The following is a 23807-nucleotide window of genomic DNA, read 5'->3' as shown; positions in this document are numbered from 1 at the left end:
GTGAGTGCCTTTTACTGTTGCTTGCTGAGAGAAAAAATATATATCAAAGTAGTATAAACAGTTCTATCAGATACCTTTTTGCTTATAGATAGCACAGGAAGAACTCAGTCACACTGTGATACATAGAAAAAGGCCTTCAGCATCACAGCCTGGAGCCAAGATGATACAAGGTAATGATAATAATATTATTTAACATTAGTTCCACACTAACATTTGTTAGTTATGATATACTTGATGGCTATAACTTTTTCCAGCAGTCTTTAAGGCACATTTGGACATAAGAGTTTCACACAAAATTGAAATAAAAAGAGGAGAGAACTGCAACGGCAGAAACATTCACTCCAGCATCGCTGTTCTGTTCAGGAAAAGACAACTTTAAGACCTGCTCATTAGCAATGTTCAGCTAGAAAAGCTGCTAGTGGAAGGTGCTGAAGTGTTAATCTTAATTCTTTTAAGAACAGAATTTACAAAACTGAGAGGCTTTGGTCTAGATGCAGTTTAGGTCTGTCACATGACAAACATCCTTCATTTTGTCAAACTATGTGCAAAAATGCAAAAATCTTGCAAAACTTGCTCCATGGTATTTTACAAAATAATAAAAATGTATTTTACAAAATACTATAAATTAGATTAAATTGTGAGAGACAATGAACTCTACTTGGTTTAGTGCTCATTGATAGATCAGATTGTGTATGCACATTCTTAGGAAACATGGATGAGACTAAATGGTATCCCTCTATGAACTGCTGAACATCTGATATGTTTCTGGCAGCATAACCTTTTTCTAATTCTGTATTCTTCAGTATATCATAATTATTCCTAAAATTTGTCTTCGGAGGTATTAAAATAGTTTAAACACATTTGTGAAAATAAGCCTATGTAGTTGTTTAACTATGCTGTGGACTTGTTTTGTTTTGTTTTGTTTGTTCCCCAAAGTTCTTCAGTAGCGTAGGAACCCATATTATTTTGTAAATAACAAATTTCAATGTGATTTGTCTGCCCTCAGGTCTAATGCAATTTGGACAGAGGCACCTGAACACCTAAGTCACTTAGGCATTTTAAAAAAATCTATGGTCATCTACTTATAATTTTCATATATTTTTTCTTCTAGACATGATACTCTAACAGTCATTACTCAGGAATAATTTAGAATTCATTTAGAAACTACTTAATCCTAGCAAGAACACTACTTTTCATTTTTGCAGATAAGATCTTTGCAAAATACCGACTGACCAAACTGGAATGGTGTGTACTTTTATTCTCCTACTTGGAGAACTGATAAGCTACTTTTTTCCCTTTGCAGCCCTTCTTCACAAATTTCACAAGTACTACAACATTATCTAGTGATCTCTAGAATACTGAGGGCTAGGTTTAGAACAGGAATGCCTAAGCAGGTAGACACTGAGCCTCCAATGAAATATGAGCCTAAAAATCAGACCTCCTGTTTTCTGTTCTTGGTACTAGCATCAAATCAGCATTCTAGTTTATATAGGTCTCTCTTTTATTTGCTTCTTTGCAAAACTAATCAATAAGATCCACTTTACATGAGTGTGTCAAACCATAATGTTTTCTAAGGATGAAAGGCAGAATGCCTAGGAAGTGTGAAGTATGGTGATGATGGTGATGATGATGAAAGGAGGTAAGGAGTGTTTGTTAGCCCAGACTGTCAGTGTTAGCTGTATGCACCTTACTATGGTTTGCAACTACATGATCATTAATCATGTAGAGAGCACAGAAGGTAACCTTTTAATCTTTTATTGTTAAAAAGCACATAACCTTCAAAAAAGGAGAGTCCAGGACCAAGTTCCTCCAGAATCTAGAATGGTGGTGCCTGTCAAACAGGAATTATTTCAAATAAATGAATGGAAACCTCCTTCAAGAGGGCAACAGCCTATTTTTCAGGTATTGTGCATCCACATTCTTATAATATTTAATCATCTTCAGAAGGCAAATTCCTGCTCTTAGAAAAGACCCTTTAAAAGGCTTCATTAAGATGTATTAAATTCAGCTTAATGCCTCCACAGGTCAGTGGAGACAGTTAAGCGCTCCTGAAGCCTCAGAAGAGGTTTTTTAGAAAGCCTAAGTTTGGCTGTTTCAGTATGGTCTTTTGTAAAAAAAGGAGTCAGGCATGCTTTGCATTTTCATTTGCATCAAGGCAGATAAACTCTGTGTTTGCATTTTTGCTATAGAAGCAAGTAGACTGATCCTCTTGCCTCAGCCCTTCTGAAAGCCTATTCATGGGCAAAACCACTGGAACCCACTGCCCTTGTCTCAGATACTGTTACAACAAACTGTGATCGAACCCTACAGCGGAAAGCCCCAGTTCTTCACAACCACTTGTATCCGTCACTCATTTTCCACCTCCTTCTTTCCTCAGTCTGGATATCAGCTGTATGCTGTCTCCAGCCTCTTACTTCGCATCACTTCATACCTTTATGTTTATCTTCAAGAGCATGTAGTACTGCCTTGGGTGCTGGTGAACACAGAGCAAAGCACATTTAGGTTATGGGAACTCCCAGCAGTAATTGCACAGCGCGGTTATTGTGGATTAACTGATAGTAGAGTCTTGTGGGGTTCCCAGAACTGCAGCCCTCAAGCAGTCACTTGCACCACCTATGGATAATACTGGACCTATGCAGAATATAGGACTTAGTTTTCCTCATAGTGCATTCCTTTGTGCATATCCAATGCAAATCCAGAGATGCTGGTTAAGTTTTCTTTCACTGTGCACTGCTGTAATCAAAGACAGAATTTTGTCCACAGTGTTTTGATCTACAAGACATGCTCTAATATTAATAATGGGAAAGTTCCCACATTCTTTCAGCACCCAAATGGAGCAATCAGTTTGCAGGGTTGCAGGGATACTTGCATAGTGTCATACTTTGAATGTGTTGCTTCAGGGTTCACAGAATCAAGAATGTTTGAGGGAAGGGACCTCTGGACATCACCTTGTCCATGCCCCTGCTCAAGCAGGGTCATCTAGAGCTGGTTGCCCAGGACCATATCCAGATGGCTTTTGAATATCTTCGAAGATGGAGACTCCACAACCCCTCTGGGCAACTTGTGCCAGTGCTCGGTCACCCCCCCTGTGAAAAAGTGTTTCCTGATGTTCAGAGGGAACATCCTGTGTTTCAGTTTGTGCCCATTGCCTCTGGTCCTGACCCTGGGCACACTGAAAAGAGCCTGACTCCATCCTCTTTGCACCCTCCCTTCAGGTATTACATTGATAAGATCCCATCTGAGCCTTCTCTAGGCTTAACAGTCTAATCTCTTTCAGCCTTTCCTCATATGACAAGTGCTCAAGTCCCTTAATCATCATTGTAGCCTTTTCGCACAGTGCAGGACTTTGCATTTCCCCTTGTTGAACTCCATGAAGTTCCTGTAAGCCCATTTTGCCAGCCTGTTGAGGTCCCTCTGTATGGCAGCACAACCCTCTAGTGTATCAGCCGCTCCTCCCAGTTTTGTCATCACAGAAGCTTATCATATTGGTCAAGCATGACTTACCCTTGCTGAATCCATGCTGACTACTCCTGATGATTTTCTGGTCCTTCGTGTGCCTGGAAATGGTTTCCAGGATTAGTTGTTCCATCACCTTGCTAGGCATTAAGGTGAGGCTGACCAGCCTGTAGTTCCCTGGGTTCTCCTTCCTGCCCTTTTTGAAGATATAAGTGACATTTGCTTTCCTCCAGTCCTCGGGCACTTCTCTCAATCACCGCCATGATCATTCAAAGATAATAGAGAATGGCTTTGCTTTTAATTTATGCTTTATTATGGTAGATGCTTTTAATTTAGATAAGAAAATATGCCAAATTCAGCATTTTTCTAATACACCGTATAGTGGTTTTTAATCTCCCACCATGGAAAAGTTTGTGAACGTCTTACCACACTTCTTTTATATCATGCAGTGGCAGCTAGACGATCACCTTCTCTCCATTGTTCATACGAGAAATGGAAAAGACAGTCTTGACACAAAGTAGAAATACAGGGATGTTTCATCATAGTAACGACTTTGAGAAATGAAAGGCAAGCTCCCACAGGCACATAATCAAAGAGATGGTGACATGAAGTAGCACAGTGCTCCCCTGAAAGCAGCAGTCAATGTGTATACTGCCCAAAACTACATCCCAGATTCCCCTTGCTCTCACATGTCAAAATAAGATTCTCCTGGAATTCATTCAGCGCTTTAGGTTTCAGAACAATGAAGTGACTCTAGGGCAATGACACTACAGAGTACAAAGCCCCATGCCGATTGATTCGCACAATATGGGCTGCTGCTTAATGACAGGAGCTGATGGAACAGAGGAAAAGGAAAAGACAATGGGAAGATGACATATGCCCTGAGAAGTTAGGAAGTTTCTGGGTTATATATGAAAGGATTTGCAAAACTTACACTAACTATACTGTAGGCTATATTACCATGCAACTCAGACTGGGGAGAAGGACAGGAAGTTAATTCAAACTTCTACTGATACAAATGAGAACAGGTAAATTAATGTTCTTTATTATATTTTCAGCCACCGAGCTCCAGATTTCAGATGGCAGAAAGGCCAGAAAGTATTAGAATACATGGCCATTATGGTCATTACTATGATAAGCTCAACAACTTGCAGAGGAAAGCTAATGCATATTATGACCTTTCTCACATCAGCCAAAGAGTTGAGGAATACTATAAACTAAAAAGACAAGTTGCACCTCCACCTCCACCACCTGACTGGTAAACCTTTCTCATTCTATTTATTAGTGAATTGTAATGCATGTTTTGAGTTATCAGCCTTCCTGATTAGGTAACGCTGGACGTGGCTCATTCAGTATAATTCCTTGTCTGCTTGGTCTTTGATAATTTTTTTACATAAGTTTATTGCACAACAATATAACTCTTGTTCCTATCCAGAAGTCCCTTTAGAAGATACTGTCCTGATGTTTGAAATTTCATTGTCAAAATGTCTCCCAAATCTCAGCATTTTATTAGGTGAGAAGCAAAACATGGGCTTTTTGTAGAATTTCCGATTATATCAAGGATAAACACTGTCTTTCCTTCCTACAATATAAAGACCAAAAGCAGTTCTCCACTTGAGGGAACAGAGTGGGAGGCAGGCTATGAAAATGTTTTTTTCCTGCAGAGCTTATATTTTGGTTTCAGATATAAAGACCCTTTCTCCAGCAGTTTATTTACTTCAAAGCCTTTCTTTTACAAAGTAGAGGTACAACCTTTTTATTACTTTAGAGATTGCCTGTTGTCGTGGTTTAACCCCAGCCAGCAACTAAGCACCACATAGCTGCTCGCTTACTCCCCACCCCGGTGGGATGGGGGAGAGAATCAGAAGGGTAAAAGTGAGAAAAGTTGTGGGTTGAGATAAAGACAGTTTAATAGGTAAAGCAAAAGCCGCGCACACAAGCAAAGCAAAACAAAGAATTCATTCACTGCTTCCCATCGGCAGGCAGGTGTTCAGCCATCTCCAGGAAAGCAGGGCTCCATCACGCGTAGCGGTTCCTTGGGAAGACAAACACCATCACTCCAAATGTCCCTCCCTTCCTCCTTCTTCCCCCAGCTTTATATGCTGAGCATGATGTCACATGGTATGGAATACCCGATTGGCCAGTTGGGTCAGCTGTCCTGGCCATGCTCCCTCCCAGCTTCTTGTGCACCTGGCAGAGCATGGGAAGCTGAAAAGTCCTTGAGTAGTGTAAACACTACTTAGCAACGACTAAAACGTCCCAGTGTTATCAACATTCTTCTCATACTAAATCCAAACCACAGCACTATACCAGTTAATAGGAAGAAAATTAACTCTATCCCAGCCAAAACCAGGACACCTGTCCATTCCATGATTGGCCATTTTAGATGTGGATAAGCTTTGAAAACCTTGGGAAAGGTAGGTAAGGAATTTTTAATACTGCCTACTTCGGGATCCTTCCTTTAAGGTTGACTGAATCATTAATTTTCATTCAGTGATGACAGTGTTTGGAATGTTTCAGTTAAGCATCATCAGTTTTAGGACATCTTGTCTGAGCTGAGTTTCTAGTGCCTTATTTAAGAACAAAGTCAATTCAGTTCGGCTCCCTGAGGCATAAGTGGATTCTGAAGGTAGGAAATTAAATAAATAGAAACCAAGGAGCTTAGAACTGACTGCTGGTTATTTTATAGCAAAAAAAGAAAAAAGAGGTAAATGTTTAAAACCCACAAAACCTCATAAATACAAAGTTAGGCTGATACTTTCACATTCCATTTATCAATTAAAAGGCAGAGAAGGACTTTGCTGCACTCTTCAGAAGGCTAATGTAACTGAAGTAATAGGAAGGGGAATGGCTGAAGTAGATACATTTTCTTTTTGTTGTTCCATATTTATACATATTTTATCCATATTTATATATCCATGTAAAACAAAGCTGAATTTGTCATATGTGATAGAACTGATAGAGAATTATTTGTGCAGAAGATAGCTGGGTCTGTGAAATAAAATGTAGTATATGAACATCAGTTTCTTCTCTCAGGCCTGCAGAATACCTTCAAAGGCGTTTTGAAGCCCAACAGTACAAGATTAAAGTGGAAAAACAGCTGGTAAGTAAATACGGAATCATAGAATAAAATCTGTAAAGAAACTGAATGAAAATTCAAAAAATGAGTTGATGTCTTTCTAATAGCAGACTGTAACACTGACAAATAGAAAGTTCTGCTCTAGCGAATTCATTGATCTGCTCCACAATGCTCATCTTGAGGTTTTATTGTCTAATACAGAACTATAGCGATGTAAAATTCTACTATAACTTTTTCCTCCAAAAATTTACACTTGCCTTACTGCGCTGTTCAGTGGAACAGGGAGAGTGAATTGAGTGAGCGCTGAAGGAAAGGATTCTAAATAAAAATTCCTTTGCTCTGGGATTTATTTGTACATCCATAGGGACTGCGACCATCCTCTGCTGACCCTTATCATGACCAAATACAACAGCAGAAGATAAAGGAAGAGCATCCCAAAAATCATCAGCAGGACATGTCTAGAAAGAATGAAATGAAAGAACAGGTGAATGTAGTACCTTCCTTACCTGCTTTAAGCTGTCTTCTTACGCTCCTTGCCAATAGTATTCTTTACATAAGAATTGATTCTTTTCCATCTGACCACTAGGAAGAGATAAGCTGTTTTCAGCTGGTTCCATCTCACATAAACTGGTGAAGACTTGCACAAAAGCTGATGTCCATAATAATTTCATAAACCATGGCCTTGATTTTGATTTCACTTCTACCAAGATTAGAGCAGTTACATCACTGAACAAACTAATGTTGGAAGACAATAGATCCTCACATTTACAAATCAGAGAAAACATGCATTATTTGTGTATATGTATTAGTTGTTCATAAGTCATACTATGACATTTAGAATGTGATATAACAGTATGTGATTCGTCCTACTTCCCTGGTATGTTATAACTTTTGGAGATTATTTTATACAGAAACAATATGTTTTTCTGGTTTTGCTTTTGGGTGACAGAGAACACAAACTGATACTTCTTTCTTACATGAACACATGTAAATAAATTTAATCTTTCTATCTTTGATTTATAAAAAATGTCAAAATAAATATGAATATATTAACTTTTACATAATGGTCAGACTTTGGAAGAACATACTCATCATGTACACATTCTTCAGAGACTATTCCTGTTTAGTTCAACAACGTCTCTACTAAATATGCCAGAAAATGAAATTTTACAGATTTGTCCATTTGTAACATGGGCAAATTGGGATAGACTTTCATATAAACAGTTATAGAGGTGTTCTTAACACAAAAATTATCTTTTGGCCAAATTTGAAGTTTTTGCTTCAAAGCATAGGAATACTGAAGCTTCTCCAAGAAAGGATTACCAGGTTTTGTTTCATTTTGGGGAGCAGGTTGCAATACAATAAATAATACATAATTTTTTGTCCTCCTGATTTCCAGTCCTCTATTTTTGGATTGCAAACTTACGTTCATTACTCAGACAGTCCTTAGGTTATTCTTGGAATTAGCTGTTTCAGATATAATTCTACAGAAAATCTAGCATGGAACAGTCTGAAAGACTTCAAAAAGGTCAAAGTCTGGAAGAGTTATAACTCCAAAATGTCCTCTAATAGGAAGTATCAAGCAATCTTTAAAATTGGCAGTAAAGGACACTGATCCCCTTTTCTCGTGTATACACAGTTTGATATCTATAGAATATTTTGTTTAGCTAGTATTATTTCTGTATGTATTTCTAATACATATGTATTCTACCTTACTGTTCTTTAATAGGAGTACCTAAAACAATTGCAGAAAATTCGGGAAGAATACCACAGCGATATAAAAGAATTCAGATTTAGAGCAGGAGTACTCCAGGTAACAAAGTTCAAACACGCACACAGTCATATTTCCTTTTTCTTTTTTAAGCTAGTACACTTAACTAGAAATTGAAATGAACATTTTATAAAAATGTTCCCCAGGAGAATCAAAAAATACAAGATAAAACCTATCTTGTGAGGCAAGGGCAAGCTGAGGACCAGTCTGAAACCAAGGGTACAGCTGGAACAAGAGAAGAATCACTTCAGGTATCAGTACCGTCTCCTAGTCTAAACAGAACTTTTTATGCAAGTCCCGCATGGTCTTTGATTCACTCTCTGTGACAAATCTGAAAACGGTAGTTTAAATCTCACCTGATGCTTGCACCGCATGTGAAAGCCTCCCTTTCATGAAGGTTCCCTTCATGAATAGCCTGGAAAGTTTCTTTGGCTGAGTCCTGACTTGTTTTGGTAATTCTTTTTCGTCTGTAAATAATAGGATATACTTTTACTTAATTTCTTTTTGTGGTATGTTTCTTTCCTTGCTTTCTGAGTGAAGAAGAAGCCACTCACAGTGCAAATCTTCGTGAGAAATCTGTGCAAAAGATAGGGCAATTCATGAGAGCCCGGAGTAGCACTGTGTGGGAAGTGAGAATCCAGTTTTATGTGGACTTCTTGCTTAAACAAAAATTCAGGAGAAGTGGGAGGAAGAGGCAGAGCCAAAGCTTTACATCTACAGGACTCCTTTACTTTTTTCTCATCAAATACTACCAAAGCAGCTACTGGAATGGATTTTCAGAATTGTTCCACTTTTACTTTGCAGTATTGGCATTGTGAACACCAGATGAGGTTTCTAGACCACATGGAGTTCTGCAGCAACAATTCCACTTTTCCTCAAGTGAAATGAATGAAACCCTCAATTTATGAAAATTAATCTCAGTGTGCAAATTCCCAGTCTATTCTGAAGGGAAGACAGCCCTGATGTAGCTACTAGGATTCTTCAGTCAGGATTTGCCTCACGTGGACTTCCTGCACTGTTCAATAGCAAGGGGCAGACTTCCACATAAACTGGTGACAGACATTGCTACCCTATTGCAGCTGGAACTTGGGCCAAATCTGCCAATATTAGTAGGATTCTCTTCAGTGATTTTCATGGATCCTGGATCTAGCTTTTACTAAAATTAATTCACACATCACTTGATGGAAAAAAGTAGGTTATAGGCAACCAGAGCCACGATAGGACAGAAATTATCTTCCCAGTGATTTAATGGGAAATGCATAGTAATGAAAAAGAAACACTAGGTTTTGCAGCTGCTTGATGTCACCTTAGTTCATGGGCAGTCCGTCTACTGGAGAAACTGCTTAGATATTTAAAAAAAGTAAAATCTGTGAATTGGTGTGGTTTCACCTGAGGTTGAGGATGTGCCCAAATTGCAGCAGATCACTGAAGGAGCTCCATAAAATAATTTGCTGTGCTTTTATCTGGACATGTTCTAACATAGGACATAGGAATATGAAGAGTGGTAAGTTGTGGTTTTTTTTTTCCTCCGTCCAGGACATGGAAGAAAACTTTAAACAAGTCAGACTCCAGGATAGGCAAGACCAAAAGATCTTAGAAAAGAAGTATAACACAAAGGTATCCATCCTTATTGTTGTATTTTTTTTCCATTTTCTTCTTACATCTATACATTTCAAATGATCGTGTTATCACAGTAGCTCTGGAAAACAAGTTATTTGAGAGTCAATTAAGAGTGCTGGTCTACTGTTAAAGGTTTCTATGAGAAGGTAGAATCACTAAGAAATGCATAGCAGAGCTTTTCTCATCATTTGAGGGAGACTCCCTTTAGATATGCTCAGATAGCCATCAATCCCTAGCTACTCATCTTTATATCAAACTGCATTAATGGTGTATGGAAACTAATGTTTACTCTAAGTTTAAGTGAAGCCAAGTCAGGCTGCTAATTTCTTAACATTTTGTTGTAAAACATTATTCTCTATAGAGCTTTTTAAATTGTAGAAGGGGATGGGAATTGAATGGAAATGCACATAAGATATCAGGAAAGTTTCTGACCATAAGTTCATTGTGAAGTGGCCTAAAGGTCTTTTGGGAAATACTGCATGGAAGCAGTACAGTATTCAAATTTTAATACTGGTTGAGAACAAGCTGTAAGAACCAACTCGGTGTATTGCAAGGATTGAATTAAATGATTATCAAAGACACCTTTCTGTGAAATCAATAATATTCCAGCCTCGTGTAGTGGATGCAATAATTTAAAAATATCCATAAACTATATTCAGAGCAGTCTATTTTTGTCCAATTTGTTCAACTTTGATCTTGTTAAATTGAAGAAAAATATTGTTAAATAAATGTTACTTTCAATAGAAGAATAATTTTGAAGTTTGTAGTTCCATATAAACTGTGTACATTTAATTAAATGTTTTTATTTAGTAAAATAAATTAATGAAGTGTGTGAATTTTCTTTAGAGAGGAGTAAAGTTTGAAATTAATTTAGATGTATGTGTTCCTGAGGAAGACAGCATTCAAGAAGCAGAGGTATGTTGTAGTTATATTCAAAGCATTTAGTAATATAGTAATCTGAAACCATGACAGTAGCTCATGATGTAAGGTTTAATTGTTTCCATTACCATCATCCTCTACCTTTATTATAATGAAGCTTCCTATTGAGGATTTGTTAACATATTGCATATATCTGACCTTCTTCAAGAGGATAATTGCTTAGAAGAAAATCGGATGATACCTGGGTAAAAGATGAAGGAGTACAGATATTTAAATTTTGTAAACTGGGCTGAGGGGAAGAACTCATCTCAAAACTCAGTTAGTCTGCAAATGCCAAATTTGATTTGTAAATTGTTTTAGTACATTTCTGTTTCTTTTCACTAGTATTGTATCACAAAGCAAGAATAATATTGTGATGAACCAGCTGTTATTCAGAAAAAGTGGAAGCGAGACTACAGACATTATGTGATTTCATTTATCAAAATGACATTTCTAGCTGATCGACATGTAATAGCTACCTATTAAGATTTTTATGAGTATATTAGAATTTTTAAAATATTTGTAACAGTAACATCGAAAATATAATTTCTTTCTAGTATATATATTCTTAATTATAAAGCACTATTTTGTGTTTTTTCACATTTCTGCAGAGCCCCATGCAGCCCTCTGATGCACAAATCACACTGTGACTTTTGAGTTCTGCTGCTTCACTTTTTGTTACACAGTTTGCCTGTGCATACATGAGAACGGCTGGCAAACACAGCAAAATGAGAAGTGATTATTGTCCCATATTTGTTTTCCTGATGTTTTTTCAGGTACTAGATAAACTCAATGAGACTTTAACTTTTGTGGATGGTGAGAATCTTAAGGAGAAATTGGTGGAAGTTTATGAAGATCATATGGACAAAGCTTTGGAAGAACTATCTGGATACCACACAGGTATTTCTTGGCGAAATGCAACGCTGAGTATTAATCCTGAAAATTGCTTAGGAGTTAGGTAAATTCAGTAACTCCAGGCTATAGCAAGTTTATCTCATGAGCTCTGTCTTTATAATGTCACATAATATTATAATCACACTGAAATCTACTTTAAAAACTGAAATAACTTTGCCTCCTCTTTTTCTTCCCCTTAGAGTCCAATGATATTGGCGATGCCAAAGAAAACAGAAAACATTGGCAAGCTGGAGCCCCTCAGACACTACTGAATTTTTTAGCTGACGCTGATGTCACTTCTGTATGTCCTACTATGGCTGAAAATGAACTTGGTAAGAAAGTGTTGGTTTTCGGTGAGTGAAAGTAGAGAGTTGCTAAAATTCAGCCAGACTGCTTACAGACCTTTGCCAAAACAATTCCATACCAGAATGTTCACATGATCTGGCAGGCTTTTAATTGCAGGACTTCATAATAACTGAGGTTATTGTGCGTGTTAAACCCTAGAATACAGTCGTCATTTTCCTCTCTGTCTAATATTGCAATCATGTTGTGTTGCTCATACGAATTAAGAGGGCTGCATTTTATGACTCACTCTGTGGCCTGGGTAACAAGGGCTAACAATGCCAGTCTATGCAACTAATCAACACCGCTTTCTTGGGCCTTGAGTTGATGAAACACAAGAACTGAGGCTGTCAGTTGCCAACGCCATCCCAGAGTTCCCACTCCACACACTAGTGTTGCTACACAGTCACAAGTGCATCCTCACACAGGTGTGGTTGTGGTGATGCTCCTTTTCAGAAGCAGCTAATTGCTGTGTTTCTTACAATACCAGCACATATATTCCTAGGCAGCCAGGTATCTCCAATGGCTGGTTGCTGCAAACGAGGGGCTCTTCTAGCATTCCAGCATGCTCCCAACACTCTAGGTACACAGAAACAACCTGAAGAGTTTGCATGGACAGTGAAGACAGAGCAGGATATTATTAATATGCCCCTTCTTGTTCATTCTGCCTTAGATGAAAGAGCATAGGGCATGAGAGAAACAGGAACTTCTTCAAAGGTTTTTCAGACCCAAGAAGCCAACAAGTTTGAGACCAAGGACTACTCAATGAAGCTGCACCTGTGTATTCCAGGTCAAATAAGCAGTTACTTGAGCTTTTACTTTATTAAAACTGGTGTTAAAAATTTTTTGCGACAAATAGCCCGAACTATTTTTTTATCTATGCTATCAATCAGACCAAATGCTTACTAAAAATTCAGTATTCCACAAGGGGAAAAAACCCAAACAGGATTCCAGCATTACACAAAACGAAGAAATAAGTGTCAAGACTAGAAAGTTTGAATCTGACAAAAGACAGTGCCAAGCCACAGTCATGCTTTCGTGACCTGAGAACCTTCCTGTTCTTCAGCTGACCATGCTATTCTGCCTGAAGACATCCCAGAAAACAGGAAGCAGTGGAAACAAACACCACCAGGAACACTCCTGAACATCTTATCAAAAGCAGAGCTGTCTAATGACTCCTTCATCCACCTTGAAGAGGAAGTAGGTAGGATGTTTGTTACTGTAAATTCTACAAGTTTTTCTTTAGTGTATTATTTCTTTTACCTTTGGCAGAGGATCTGTGATGGGAACCGACATTTTGAAACAGTTGGCAAAGTAGAATAACACGGGCAGCCTGTCCCAGCAGCCACTGCTCTCTGTCCTGTAGCAGTGAAAGGCCTCTTTCAGGATGTTGCTGTTTTCAATAGCAGGGAAAAGGGCAAGCCCTGCTTTCCAACTATTACTTCATATATAATTCTTTGATTTCTTGGGTAGACAGAGGTAAGCTACTACTGCCAGCAAGTTGGCAGATACCACACACCTGGATCTAGCCCCTGCAATTGTTGAAGAACCCTGTAAAAAACATTTATAAAAATACATGTATTTCTGTAGAACAGCTGTACATTGTAGTACATGGTGGCTTAAACTACAGTGTGACTTACTTTACAGCATGGTCCATGCTGATACAGCTGACACTGAAATTGATTTGAACTCAGTCACACTGCAGCACACTTTCCTCAAGTAACAGACTGTTTAAAAATGATAACTTTGCATCAAAGTTGTGAGCAAAAAAGCCAGAGTATTTTCCATTGAAAGATGCAGTAAATGTAACTGGACATTGTGTTTTTATGCACAACTGACAATCTACTGAACATATAATTGTATGACAGGACTTTTAAGCTAGCTAAATTGTACATGCCAAGTTTCAACATTTTAATGGATCGTGAGAAGTATCTTTCATTTGCAACTGTGCAGTCAGCACTCTCCTTCTAATTACGCCTCACATACATGTTTTCTCATAGTATAACAAGCTCTTAAAACTGCCCCATCCCAAAGGCTAAACCAGCTAAATGTACCAGCTAAATTCCTCTCCTAAGACTAGCTTTATAGCTTACACATTCAAAAAAAGAAAAAAAAAAGAAAATGAAATTCAAACCACTTTTCACTAATGTCAGCAGTTCGTAGAGCTGAAGCAAGAATAAGGTCACACAGGTTTTCTAACTGCTGCTGGTTTTATCAGTTACATTTATTAATATTCGGCACTATCTCAATACCCAGTTCTGCCCTGCTACTCAAGCTGACATTGTGGAGCACAGCGTTACCCAAACTGACAGATTTCTTTTGGATCACATGCAAAAGTTAGTCTTTATACTAAATATACTAAAACAACTCTTAGCATTGTTCTCCTACCTTCACGTTAGGGTTGCCCTTTGGTCTTGAAAGCGAGCATTTTTAGGGAACCATAGCTACACCCAAGCAGCAATTTTCAGTCTTTCCCAAACAGTACTCCCCTAAGTTTTCCACTGAAAATGCAGATCCCTGTATTGGGAACATAAACCTACTAACAGCAGATCACCTTTCTTACTTAACTTTTATAGTCCTTTGGTTATGGTCTACAAACACACGAGGTTCCACCGAGCGGAAGTTACAAACCACTGACTAAAACACGCGTGATCAAGAATAACAGAAGCATGGTATTTACATTGTTGTAATTTGAACAACGACGATAACAAAATTCAAGCATTTACTTATTTGCTATTTCTTTACATATTATAGTTAGCTAATATGCAAATAAAGGAATGTTTCTCTTCCTTTCTAGAAGAGAGATTAACTATGTTGCTTCCAAAAGAAAACAAGGAAGATGATTCAGAAACATACTCTGCTGTTGCTGTTGATGAAGGCAGACTTGAGCCAAGATCAGATGATGAAGACACGTAAGTCAAGCATATCAGAAGAAAAATCCATACAATTGAACAGTTTTCATGAAATGACAGGTTGCATTGCCTAAAGCTTTTGTTCTGTTCTTTTAAATTCACAAACAAAGAAAACTTGTTTTACAGAGTCTGCAAATTTAACTCTTAATTCTGTAATTTAGCATGTCACATGCCAATGCTGCCATTAAAAATGTTATGCAGAAGTATTAACATGGCTTTGCAACTCCTGTTCTCTTACCTTATAAATACAGGTAAACAATCTCACAGAGAAAGAAGAAACAGTTCACATTATTTGTGTTGCTTGTATATTCTTTATAAGTCATTTTAAAAAAATCTCAAAGGCCTTGAAAGGAGAAAGGCTTGTAACAAAGATGATACATTTAATTAATATAATTATCTTGTTTTACTTTACAGAAATTTTGAAGATTCTGAAGATGAACTGAGACATGAGCTGGAGGAATCTCTGGAAAAACTGGCAACTTCTCCAGCAGAAAGAAGCATGCAGTCTCCCATCCTTTCAATAAATAAAGGTCAAACAGATGAAGGAAAGATGAGTTTACCTCACAAACTACTTGGAAAATCTGATGATGATTTAGAAAATAACCATGGGTCATTTAGTGTTGACACACATAATGAAAAACGCAAGCAGGAAGCAAGAGCTACCTAGAACACCAGCACAGTTACTGTTTCAAAACTTTTAACTTGCTTGAAATTTTAGCCACATCAGTAACAAAATTTAAGGATAGCTGACATTAAATCCCAAGTAAATCAACTGCTTTTCAACAGTGCTAAACACTCAGTTAAAATTAATAGAAGGTTTGCTATTTTGTTTAACGGGATAAAAATCAGGCTACTCTTCAGATGTCTAAACGTTGAAAAATCCTGATCCAAACTGAAAGGCACTTTCATCTTTATTATTCTAAACTACCTGGGACATCTCTGATACCACTTCCTTGAGCAAATTTCTGATTGCATACTCTCTTTAACCATTTCTGTATCATGTAAGAAAGTCTCCTAGTCAGTGTATTGTATTTCCCTAGCTCAATCAAATCCTTAAGAAGCTTTTCCAGCTTTTTGTAATCTCTATGTACTGCCAATACAGCTTTATAATCCATAGTTTCATTTACACAGTACTGACCCCAGATAGTATCACCAACTGCTCAGCAGTTTTATATGGTAGCAGTAAAAGGGTTTATCAGCACCATGAGGATTGTGCATTCCCCAACTCCTAACAAAACATGGAACACTAGGTTCTTCTAACCATATTTTTTCATATACAAAATGTCATATAATCCAGGCGAAGCTTAAACAGAGGGAAAACCACATTCTAAAGTCTGATTTCAGTAGCTTTTTGCACTTCTCTTAGTTTGCTGAAATGCAAAATACTGCTCTGATGGCTCAAAAAAGGACTGTATGTTTTTCCATTTTTTATACAAAAGCAGATGTCCAATTTTTGAACCTTTCGTTCACTGTGTTTTCAGTTTTATAATAAGCAGTAGTTTAGGGTTTTAACATTCATGTGTGTATAGCATTTAATTATGCCCTCTAATCTAGATCCTTCTATTCCCTAGGAATAGAAAACCTTTCAATAGAATAGGATTGGAAAAATACCATTAAGTTGTCATACTGTGAAAGGGCATGAGGAACTAGCTAATAGAAGGATCATAGACAAGTGCAATTATTACACTTACACAAAAGCAAGCTAGCAAAACCACCATACAATTAAGCTAAAGGAATCACTGTAGGTAATGAAATCTCCAGAACCACAATTAAAATCCCACGTAATAGAATTTTGTCACACAATGGGGGCTAGCAAATTGAAAATGTGCTACAGATTCTGGAAAAAAATCTTCTGGGTACAAAAGCCATCAAACAAAATTGTTGACTTTAAAAAGTGTGACTGTGGGTGAAGAGTCATGAAATGGATGGAAACCAAAAGTATTCAATAAATAAAAGAACTTCCAGATGTAGTTCTGTTACCAAGGAAATATGATGGTTCTGTGAATCCAGAGGGTTTTGCAGTGCACCGTACTGTCATGTAGTCAACACAGAAAATCTTCAAGAGCATTTATTTCGCAGTAAAAAAATCCTTATTACATAAAGCAGATACTCTGACAGAAAGAAAAAAAATCTCTTTATTGAATGGGACCAAGGGCTGATAGATTACATATATTTACAGGTGACACATAGTCAAATACAAAAAGTTAATTTTATTAACATACACTTTTATTAATATACATTTATTTAAATAATGGCTCCACAGATAACAGGAATGTCTCTTCAAAATGCTGGTCAGAAAACCTGTGCACAGACCGACGAGCATTTTCTCTGATCTCTAACCTTTTTTCAGGGGACAAAGAGAGGATATAAGCCATCGTCTCAGCATAATTGTCCTCGTTTTCTGCTAAGAAGCCTGTAGTATGTCCTTCATAGGGTACCACAATATCTAATTTGGGGCCTCCAGAATTGTGAGCCAGGATAACTGTGCCAGCTGCCATACATTCAACTACTCCTGTAAAAGATACAAAACATGCCGATATGAATGTGCACATCATGTACTTTGGCTTTCTATAAGGCACTGGAAAGTTAAAACCACAGTAAAATTCACCCAGAATTACAAGTTACTAGAGACTGCCATTTTAGATCGGTTTGAAAAATACAGAGTAAATGGTCTCATAAGAAACAAATTCAAGTTTTTCCTCCTAAGGACTGAAATGATAGTTTCTCTTAAACACATGAAATTGAAATTAGAAGTTTGATATAATTGGTTAAGTTGTGGTTCTTGTAACATACTTGGTTTACCTGAGATAGATTATATCACCAGTATATACGGTGAAAAAAAAGCTAGATATTGAAACAAATGTAAAGATAAACATGGAAAGTAGCTCTGTGACAGAACACTGCATAGTTCTGTTCTGCTCTGTAACAGAACACTGCAACACTAGTTTTATGGTATGGTGGCAGCTGCAAAAAAATAATTAAAAATTAGAGCTGAATGTAACTGTATTCATTTTCTCATTAACACTGAAGACTTCTTAACATTTAAAAGATACTCTGAGAGAAAAGCTGACTATGCACATTTTAATCTGATGATATTCAGAAGTTCAGTATTTTGCAGATTAACAAATCTTTATCGCTTTTGACAATTCAGCAAGACAAACTAGTAAAAATCATTATTGCTGCATCTGTATTTTTGACGGAAGAAATTTTAATGAAATGGGGAATCTGACAGTAAGCTTTCCTCAGTCAAAAGCAGTGGGATAGGAATAGCATAGAAAGTATACATCAACTGCAATTCTCCTCCATAGCTCCAGAACAGACCTCAGAAATCACTTTAATTGCTGATTCTTCTCAGTTCTGATTTTATTTTTAAAAAGTTCCCCTAGCTCGAAAATTGCCGAATTTTTGAAACATGTTTTTACAGGTAAAAAGCCATTGGAGATGAAGGTGAAATCATGCCGAAATTCAAAATCACAGTGTGATTGTAACACTTTTAAAAAATACTTTTTTATTTACTTAATTAAAGTGTTTCATGGGGGCAAAAATAGCAGAAACCATTATTTCCATTTTGTGGCAGTTGCTTCTGGGAGACACTTCACAGTAAATTTTTTTTATACCATGTTCCTACAGACTATAAACTACTACTCCTGACACTTACTTAACTTGTATTCTAATAAAGTCTGATGACATTAACTGCAGTTTAGTCACATTATAGCCAAGTACAGCATCCATCTGCTTGGCTGCTAACTTACTCTGGTTTAGATTTATGGCAGATGGGCGATCTTAGATTCCCTTTCGAAGTCAGGACCCAAGTAATCCCAATAAACTGAGCCCAATACCTTAATTCGGTATGATAGCACATTGCAAACCAGGTCCAGGCTCCTCTTTGGCATTCTGCTCCACGCTATGGCAATTGATATAAGGACTTGATTTAATTGCCTTAGCACAGGTGCCTAGTGCAATGAGGTGACCAAGGGTACCTGGTGGCATCCACACGGGGCTTACAAATAAGACACAGGATCTGCGGGAGACTTGCACCTCTGAAACAGCAGCTAGAGCCCCATGACATATACCAGACAATTCAAATGGCAGTTGAAGCAGGTTAAACACGCTCGAAATCTCTACATATGGATGTCTACATGTGAACTGTGTCTAAGCTCTCCCTGCAGTGCGTGGAGCGAACAGGGCACAACCTAAGGTGCTTAGAAGTACCTGGTGCCTTTTGAGGCTCCGTTGGGTACAGAAGACATCTGTGTGCAGCTGGCAAACCTAACACAGGACCTCAGGGTGACCCATGACCTTGCAGAGCGACAGCTGGAGGTCAGGCAGAACATCCTGGGCAGCACAGATGGGACCCACTGTCTGTTTAAGTGACTAGAGGATGCCCATAATTAATAGTCTACGATGTCTACAGCACTTCAGCTTGCACTACAGTAGCACCTAGTGGTTAGTCACCTGAATTGGTTCTATAGGCTCTATCTCAGCTAGATTGCCTCTGACTAGAACGGGAGTTGGACACCTGCTTGGCATGCAGACCTCTATGCTTAGACCTCTACACTGAGGAGCCTTAATCATGAACTGAAGCCCTCCCCAACTGTGTCCCCCACTAGGTCAAATGGCTGAACGCTGAGGAAAGATACTGACCGATCCCAAAGTGCTCATTCCACATTGTATGCAGGCCGATGGTGGCCTCGGCCAGGTGTCTCTTTAGCTCCTCAAAGGGAATGTTTATTCTGAACGTCACATTGTTACTAACTCCCAGCTCTTCACAAAGATGTTTAAGGTTATTTACACGCTCTTCATCTTGCTGGTTACGACAGCCTCCAATTAAGATAAGCTTCAATGATGGCTGCTGCCCCAGTCTCTTCTCTTTCAGTAATTTAGCAAAGGCTCTGATTTGCAAAGGATGATCTTTTTCAGGCCTGAACTGGCTGACGGAAACAATGGAATATTCAGCAGTGCTCTTTTCGTCTTCCAGTGGAATATCCAGGAAGGTCTGCACATCGCACGGTGGATACACAACACTAGTGCAAGCCCCAGCTCTCCAGAGGGAAAGGATGTGATTTAGCGTCCAAGAAGAATTAACCATAATCACATCACTGCAGGAACCAACCAATCCGTACATGAAAGCAAAGAAATAGTAGTAGACAAGTTTAAACTTGCTGAAAAGAGGATTGTTTGTAATGAAGGCTGCATTGTTAAACCTGGTATCCTGATTCCTAACAACAGAAAGCATATCGGTGCTGATAGTGGGATAATGGACATAGCATCCAACACGACAACCTCCTAAATATTTAAAGAGGGGAAGCGTGAAGGCATAACCCATTGAGTCAATATAAATATCAGGAACACACTTTAGAAGAGCTTCCCAGCCGAGAAACACTGATCCTAAACTTTGTCCCAGCAAAGTGAAGTGAGGGTAAAGAGAAGCTTCCACAAGGTAGCGTTTTTCTAGAAATACAAACTTCACAGGATGAGTTAATTTAATATTGAATCTTCTGAAAGCGCCTTCTACTATTTCTTCTCCAGCGGCATCTCTATCACCAGTGTAAACAACACACGTGACATTTCTGTACCTGCAAGAGTAAAGAAAAAGAATTTCATACATTCTTCTCTTCAAATTTTGTAACATGAAACTAAAATATTATCCATTTAAAATTACTCAAAAAGTATGTGAGAATGTCTGGCCAGTTCTGAAATTATTTTAACTGAATTATACTTCTCCTTACACTTCCACAGTTTTTCTGATCTGCAGAAAAACATATGGCTGAGGACTTGGGGAACACTTTTTTTGAGTAAAACATAAAAGGAGCTCAGTATTATTATACAGACTTAAGAATGCCTTGCCCTACATTAGGAGATGTCTGTCTACTGCACAGCATGAGTAAAATGCAGAAGACTGCAAGCCAGTGGATGTGCCAATGTTAAATCCACTTTAGATATTAACTTGTTTTGTCGCCTGCACCAAGAGGCAAGTATCAAGATTATCAGTTACCTACTGATGAGTTACGCCTATACAAAGTTCCATACCAGTACTGGAAAACTGATAAGGGAGGAGGGGTTCTCCCAGGGAGAAAAGGAAGAAGCAAGAGATGCCACAGCAGGACAGATGAAAATCCAGGTAAAGAGATGAAGTGGAATGGTGCAACCAGGTGAAACTCAGATGTAAAAAAAATGTAGGACCAGTAGGTTAATGATACCTATTTAAGTATGTAAAATGCCAAAATGTGCATAAATAATACCATCAGTAGCTGAGAATTAGATACGGTATTTGATAAACATACATGCTTACTTTTTCTGGAGCGTTCTTATGGCACACCACAAGACTCTCTCCCCTCCGCCACCTGCATTGCAATATGGGTGAAAAAACGCAACCAGCAATGGCCGCTTCCCATCTTTTTCTGCTGAGGTCAATTGTTTTTTCCTTTGTTGTATCCAGAGCCGTATTCCCCACAGTAGAACCACCAAGCAGACACACAAAATTCCACTTAGAAATAATGCAGGGATTAACAATGAGCACAGCAATCTGAAACAAGCCAGAAATTTTAAAATATAAAGTTGCCTTAAAGAATACTATGTATGAAATTGAGAGAGAAGGGCTTACAGGCAGAGCTACAAGGAGTTCAATTTCTTGAGTTCTAATCTCAGAAATCATCAATATCTGTGTATCATTTCAACAATTACGGAAAAAAAATCACTATTCTACATTGTTTAGCCGAAGATATTCTCAATCACTTACTATTGTTTATTCATGCCATATGTCCAGATCTATCTCCATCTGCTACATACACTATAAAGGTTGCATGCCCTTAGCAAAAAACAACTAGCAAAGTGATTTTTAAACAGATTTGTCAAAGTTTTCTTCAGTCCAAGCTCCTGTTTGGCCTGCCTTAGTGTGAACTGCTTTGGCACAGAGCTACTTGGGCCAGCCTGCAGTCATGATCCAGAACCTGCATTTTCCATTCCCCTGAGATTTGAAGAGCTGTCAACTGCCCAGAAAAGCTCTGAGCAGTTTCTCTGTTTAGACAGACCTGTTTCCTCAGGTCTCTGAAGCACTCACTGAGCGGGGCATTCCCTTTGCTCACCGCCGCCTCCCTGCACAGCTCTTCTAACCCAGGAACGGGAGGTTTATCACAAGAGTCTCTTCTTGGCCTACAGAGTTTCACAGGCACCAGAGCCTGGATTCTGATGCTGTGCTACACGTTATGATAAACATAATTTACTCGACATTAAAGGGGTTGCCCACGGCGAGCCACGCGTCACGACTGACACGTAAGAAAACACATTTTCGGGATGAAGAAGCGGAAAAGCACATTAACCCATCCGAGGCCGGCGGCAGAGAGAAAAGGAGCCGGACAGGGGCCCGTCCCACCTCCCCCTGCCCGGCGGCCTCCTCTCCTCAGGGGAGGCCGGGGAGGGCGGGGCGGGTGCGTGAGGCCCGGGAAGGCTCGGGGGGGACGAGGGAGCGCAGCCGCGGCTTGGCAGGGGGCCATGGAGGCGCGGGGTCTCCTCCTCCCCTCCCTCTCCGCTGCCAGGACGCGCCGCCCTCACACACGGCCCTCGCACCCCCGGTACCTGATCAGCCCACAGAAACACAGCCCTCCCGCCACCATCTTGGACAACGCCGCGACGCCTTTCCGCTGGAAGGGGTGGCTCCTGGCTGGGCGGGACCAGCCGGGCATTGTCTTCCTCTCATTGGTTCTCGCGGGAGATAGACGGCAGGGAGGGGAAAGGGGCGGGGTTAGGAGCGGGGCGGCCCTGCCGAGTGGGCGGGAGCGGCGAGGGGGGCGTGGCCGTGCCTGAGCGGGTGGGTGGGGCGGGCCGTTGCGCGGGCTGGCAGCACCCCCTGAGGGGCGTGAGCGGCGCTGCCGTCGCTGTCGCCGTTGCCGCCGCCTCCTGGGCCTTCTCCGCCTCCTCCTCCGCCTCCGCGGCGGCGGGTCTCCTCAGGGGACAGCGCCTCCCGCCCGTCCCTCCGGGCAGAGCCCAGGCCCGGGGCACCGCGACCCCTGCGGCGGGGGGCATACGGTGTGGTGTGTGAGGAGCAGAGGCCTCTCTGGGACAGGGGCTTTCTTCTCCTGCATCCACCACGTTCAAATTTTGTCTCTGTAAGTACTGGCCCCTCTCTTTGGCCAGAAGAGGATGGTATTCGATGTCTTGTCTTCCAGCCCTGCGTTAATCTCCAGCTTGTAAGTGAATCCCTCTTTACAGAGAGGTACCTGTCTGTTTTCTGCGAATGTGTGCAAGTTAACTCTGTGAGGATGTCCAAAATACCCTGCGCCTGGTGCCGTCTCTAAAAGGATAGCCATGAACACGCTCACCGGGGACAATTTTCACTGGAGGATGTCCAGGCTGTCTCTGGCTAATACACTTTGTTTCCTATTTTGTCTTGATTGGAGAATATATGCACAGAGCAGAGGATTAGTGCAGAGATAAGACGGAGCAGTGCTGTTTTTTAAAATGCTACTAATGATGTGTCAATAAACAGCATGACTTTGTATTTCTGCTTCCCTTGGAACAGTGTAAGAAACACATCCTGCTCTCCCGGATGCTGGGAAGTGTTGAGTGAAACTACCAGACTGTAGGTGAGGAGGGGCTTAGGCAGAACAGGCGAAAACATTTCTGATCTCCTGTCACATTGCTAGGTGCTTTTTTCCCCCACCACATTCTCCATTTAAAAATAATAGAATCCTTTATGTGGCAAATTTGATCCAGGTAACTCAGTCTCCAGTCTCTTGCAGAGTTGATGTTGTCCAAAATTTGAGGGCATTTCAAGCCCTGTTTCTTTGAACAGGACCTTTCCAGAATCTGTGATCTT

The 23807-nt window shown here is 39.6% G+C and overlaps 3 protein-coding genes across 6 annotated transcripts in view; 2 read left to right on the top strand and 1 right to left on the bottom strand.

The window, feature by feature from the left end:
- Positions 1-15698, top strand: part of NEK5 (NIMA related kinase 5) — a 28497-nt gene extending 12799 nt beyond the window's left edge. The window contains exons 9-22 of the mRNA XM_075139693.1: positions 89-170; positions 1769-1902; positions 4515-4714; positions 6493-6559; positions 6900-7019; positions 8265-8348; positions 8453-8557; positions 9843-9923; positions 10773-10841; positions 11621-11744; positions 11939-12070; positions 13147-13284; positions 14878-14992; positions 15407-15698. Coding sequence (XP_074995794.1) covers positions 89-170; positions 1769-1902; positions 4515-4714; positions 6493-6559; positions 6900-7019; positions 8265-8348; positions 8453-8557; positions 9843-9923; positions 10773-10841; positions 11621-11744; positions 11939-12070; positions 13147-13284; positions 14878-14992; positions 15407-15659 — 1704 coding nt within the window. The 3' untranslated portion in view covers positions 15660-15698. The remainder of the gene's footprint in view (positions 1-88; positions 171-1768; positions 1903-4514; positions 4715-6492; positions 6560-6899; positions 7020-8264; positions 8349-8452; positions 8558-9842; positions 9924-10772; positions 10842-11620; positions 11745-11938; positions 12071-13146; positions 13285-14877; positions 14993-15406) is intronic.
- Positions 15699-17104: 1406 nt separating this feature from the next.
- ALG11 (ALG11 alpha-1,2-mannosyltransferase) lies at positions 17105-22674 on the bottom strand. Of its 4 annotated transcripts, none has more exons than XM_075139694.1 (4): positions 22568-22674; positions 21285-21518; positions 19637-20568; positions 17105-17504 (listed from the first exon to the last, which is right to left on the bottom strand). In XM_075139694.1, the coding sequence occupies exons 1-4, from the start codon at positions 22672-22674 to the stop codon at positions 17233-17235; spliced, it is 1545 nt and encodes a 514-aa protein (XP_074995795.1). In that variant the 3' UTR covers positions 17105-17232. The 4 variants fall into 4 exon arrangements, 2 of the variants coding, with proteins under 2 accessions (XP_074995795.1, XP_074995796.1); XM_075139695.1 differs by lacking the exon at positions 22568-22674 and adding an exon at positions 22216-22549; XR_012671982.1 differs by having other exon boundaries at positions 17417-17504; positions 19205-20568; positions 22568-22642.
- Positions 22675-22915: 241 nt separating this feature from the next.
- Positions 22916-23807, top strand: part of ATP7B (ATPase copper transporting beta) — a 46891-nt gene continuing 45999 nt past the window's right edge. Inside the window, exon 1 of the mRNA XM_075139692.1 lies at positions 22916-23178. The gene's annotated coding sequence lies outside the window, so the exon portion shown is untranslated. The remainder of the gene's footprint in view (positions 23179-23807) is intronic.

Source organism: Calonectris borealis, chromosome 1 (assembly GCF_964195595.1).
Source record: "Calonectris borealis chromosome 1, bCalBor7.hap1.2, whole genome shotgun sequence".
Taxonomy (NCBI): Eukaryota; Metazoa; Chordata; class Aves; order Procellariiformes; family Procellariidae; genus Calonectris; species Calonectris borealis.
The sequence above is the reverse complement of the archived record's forward strand: the minus strand, read 5'-3'. Positions and strand labels throughout refer to the sequence as shown.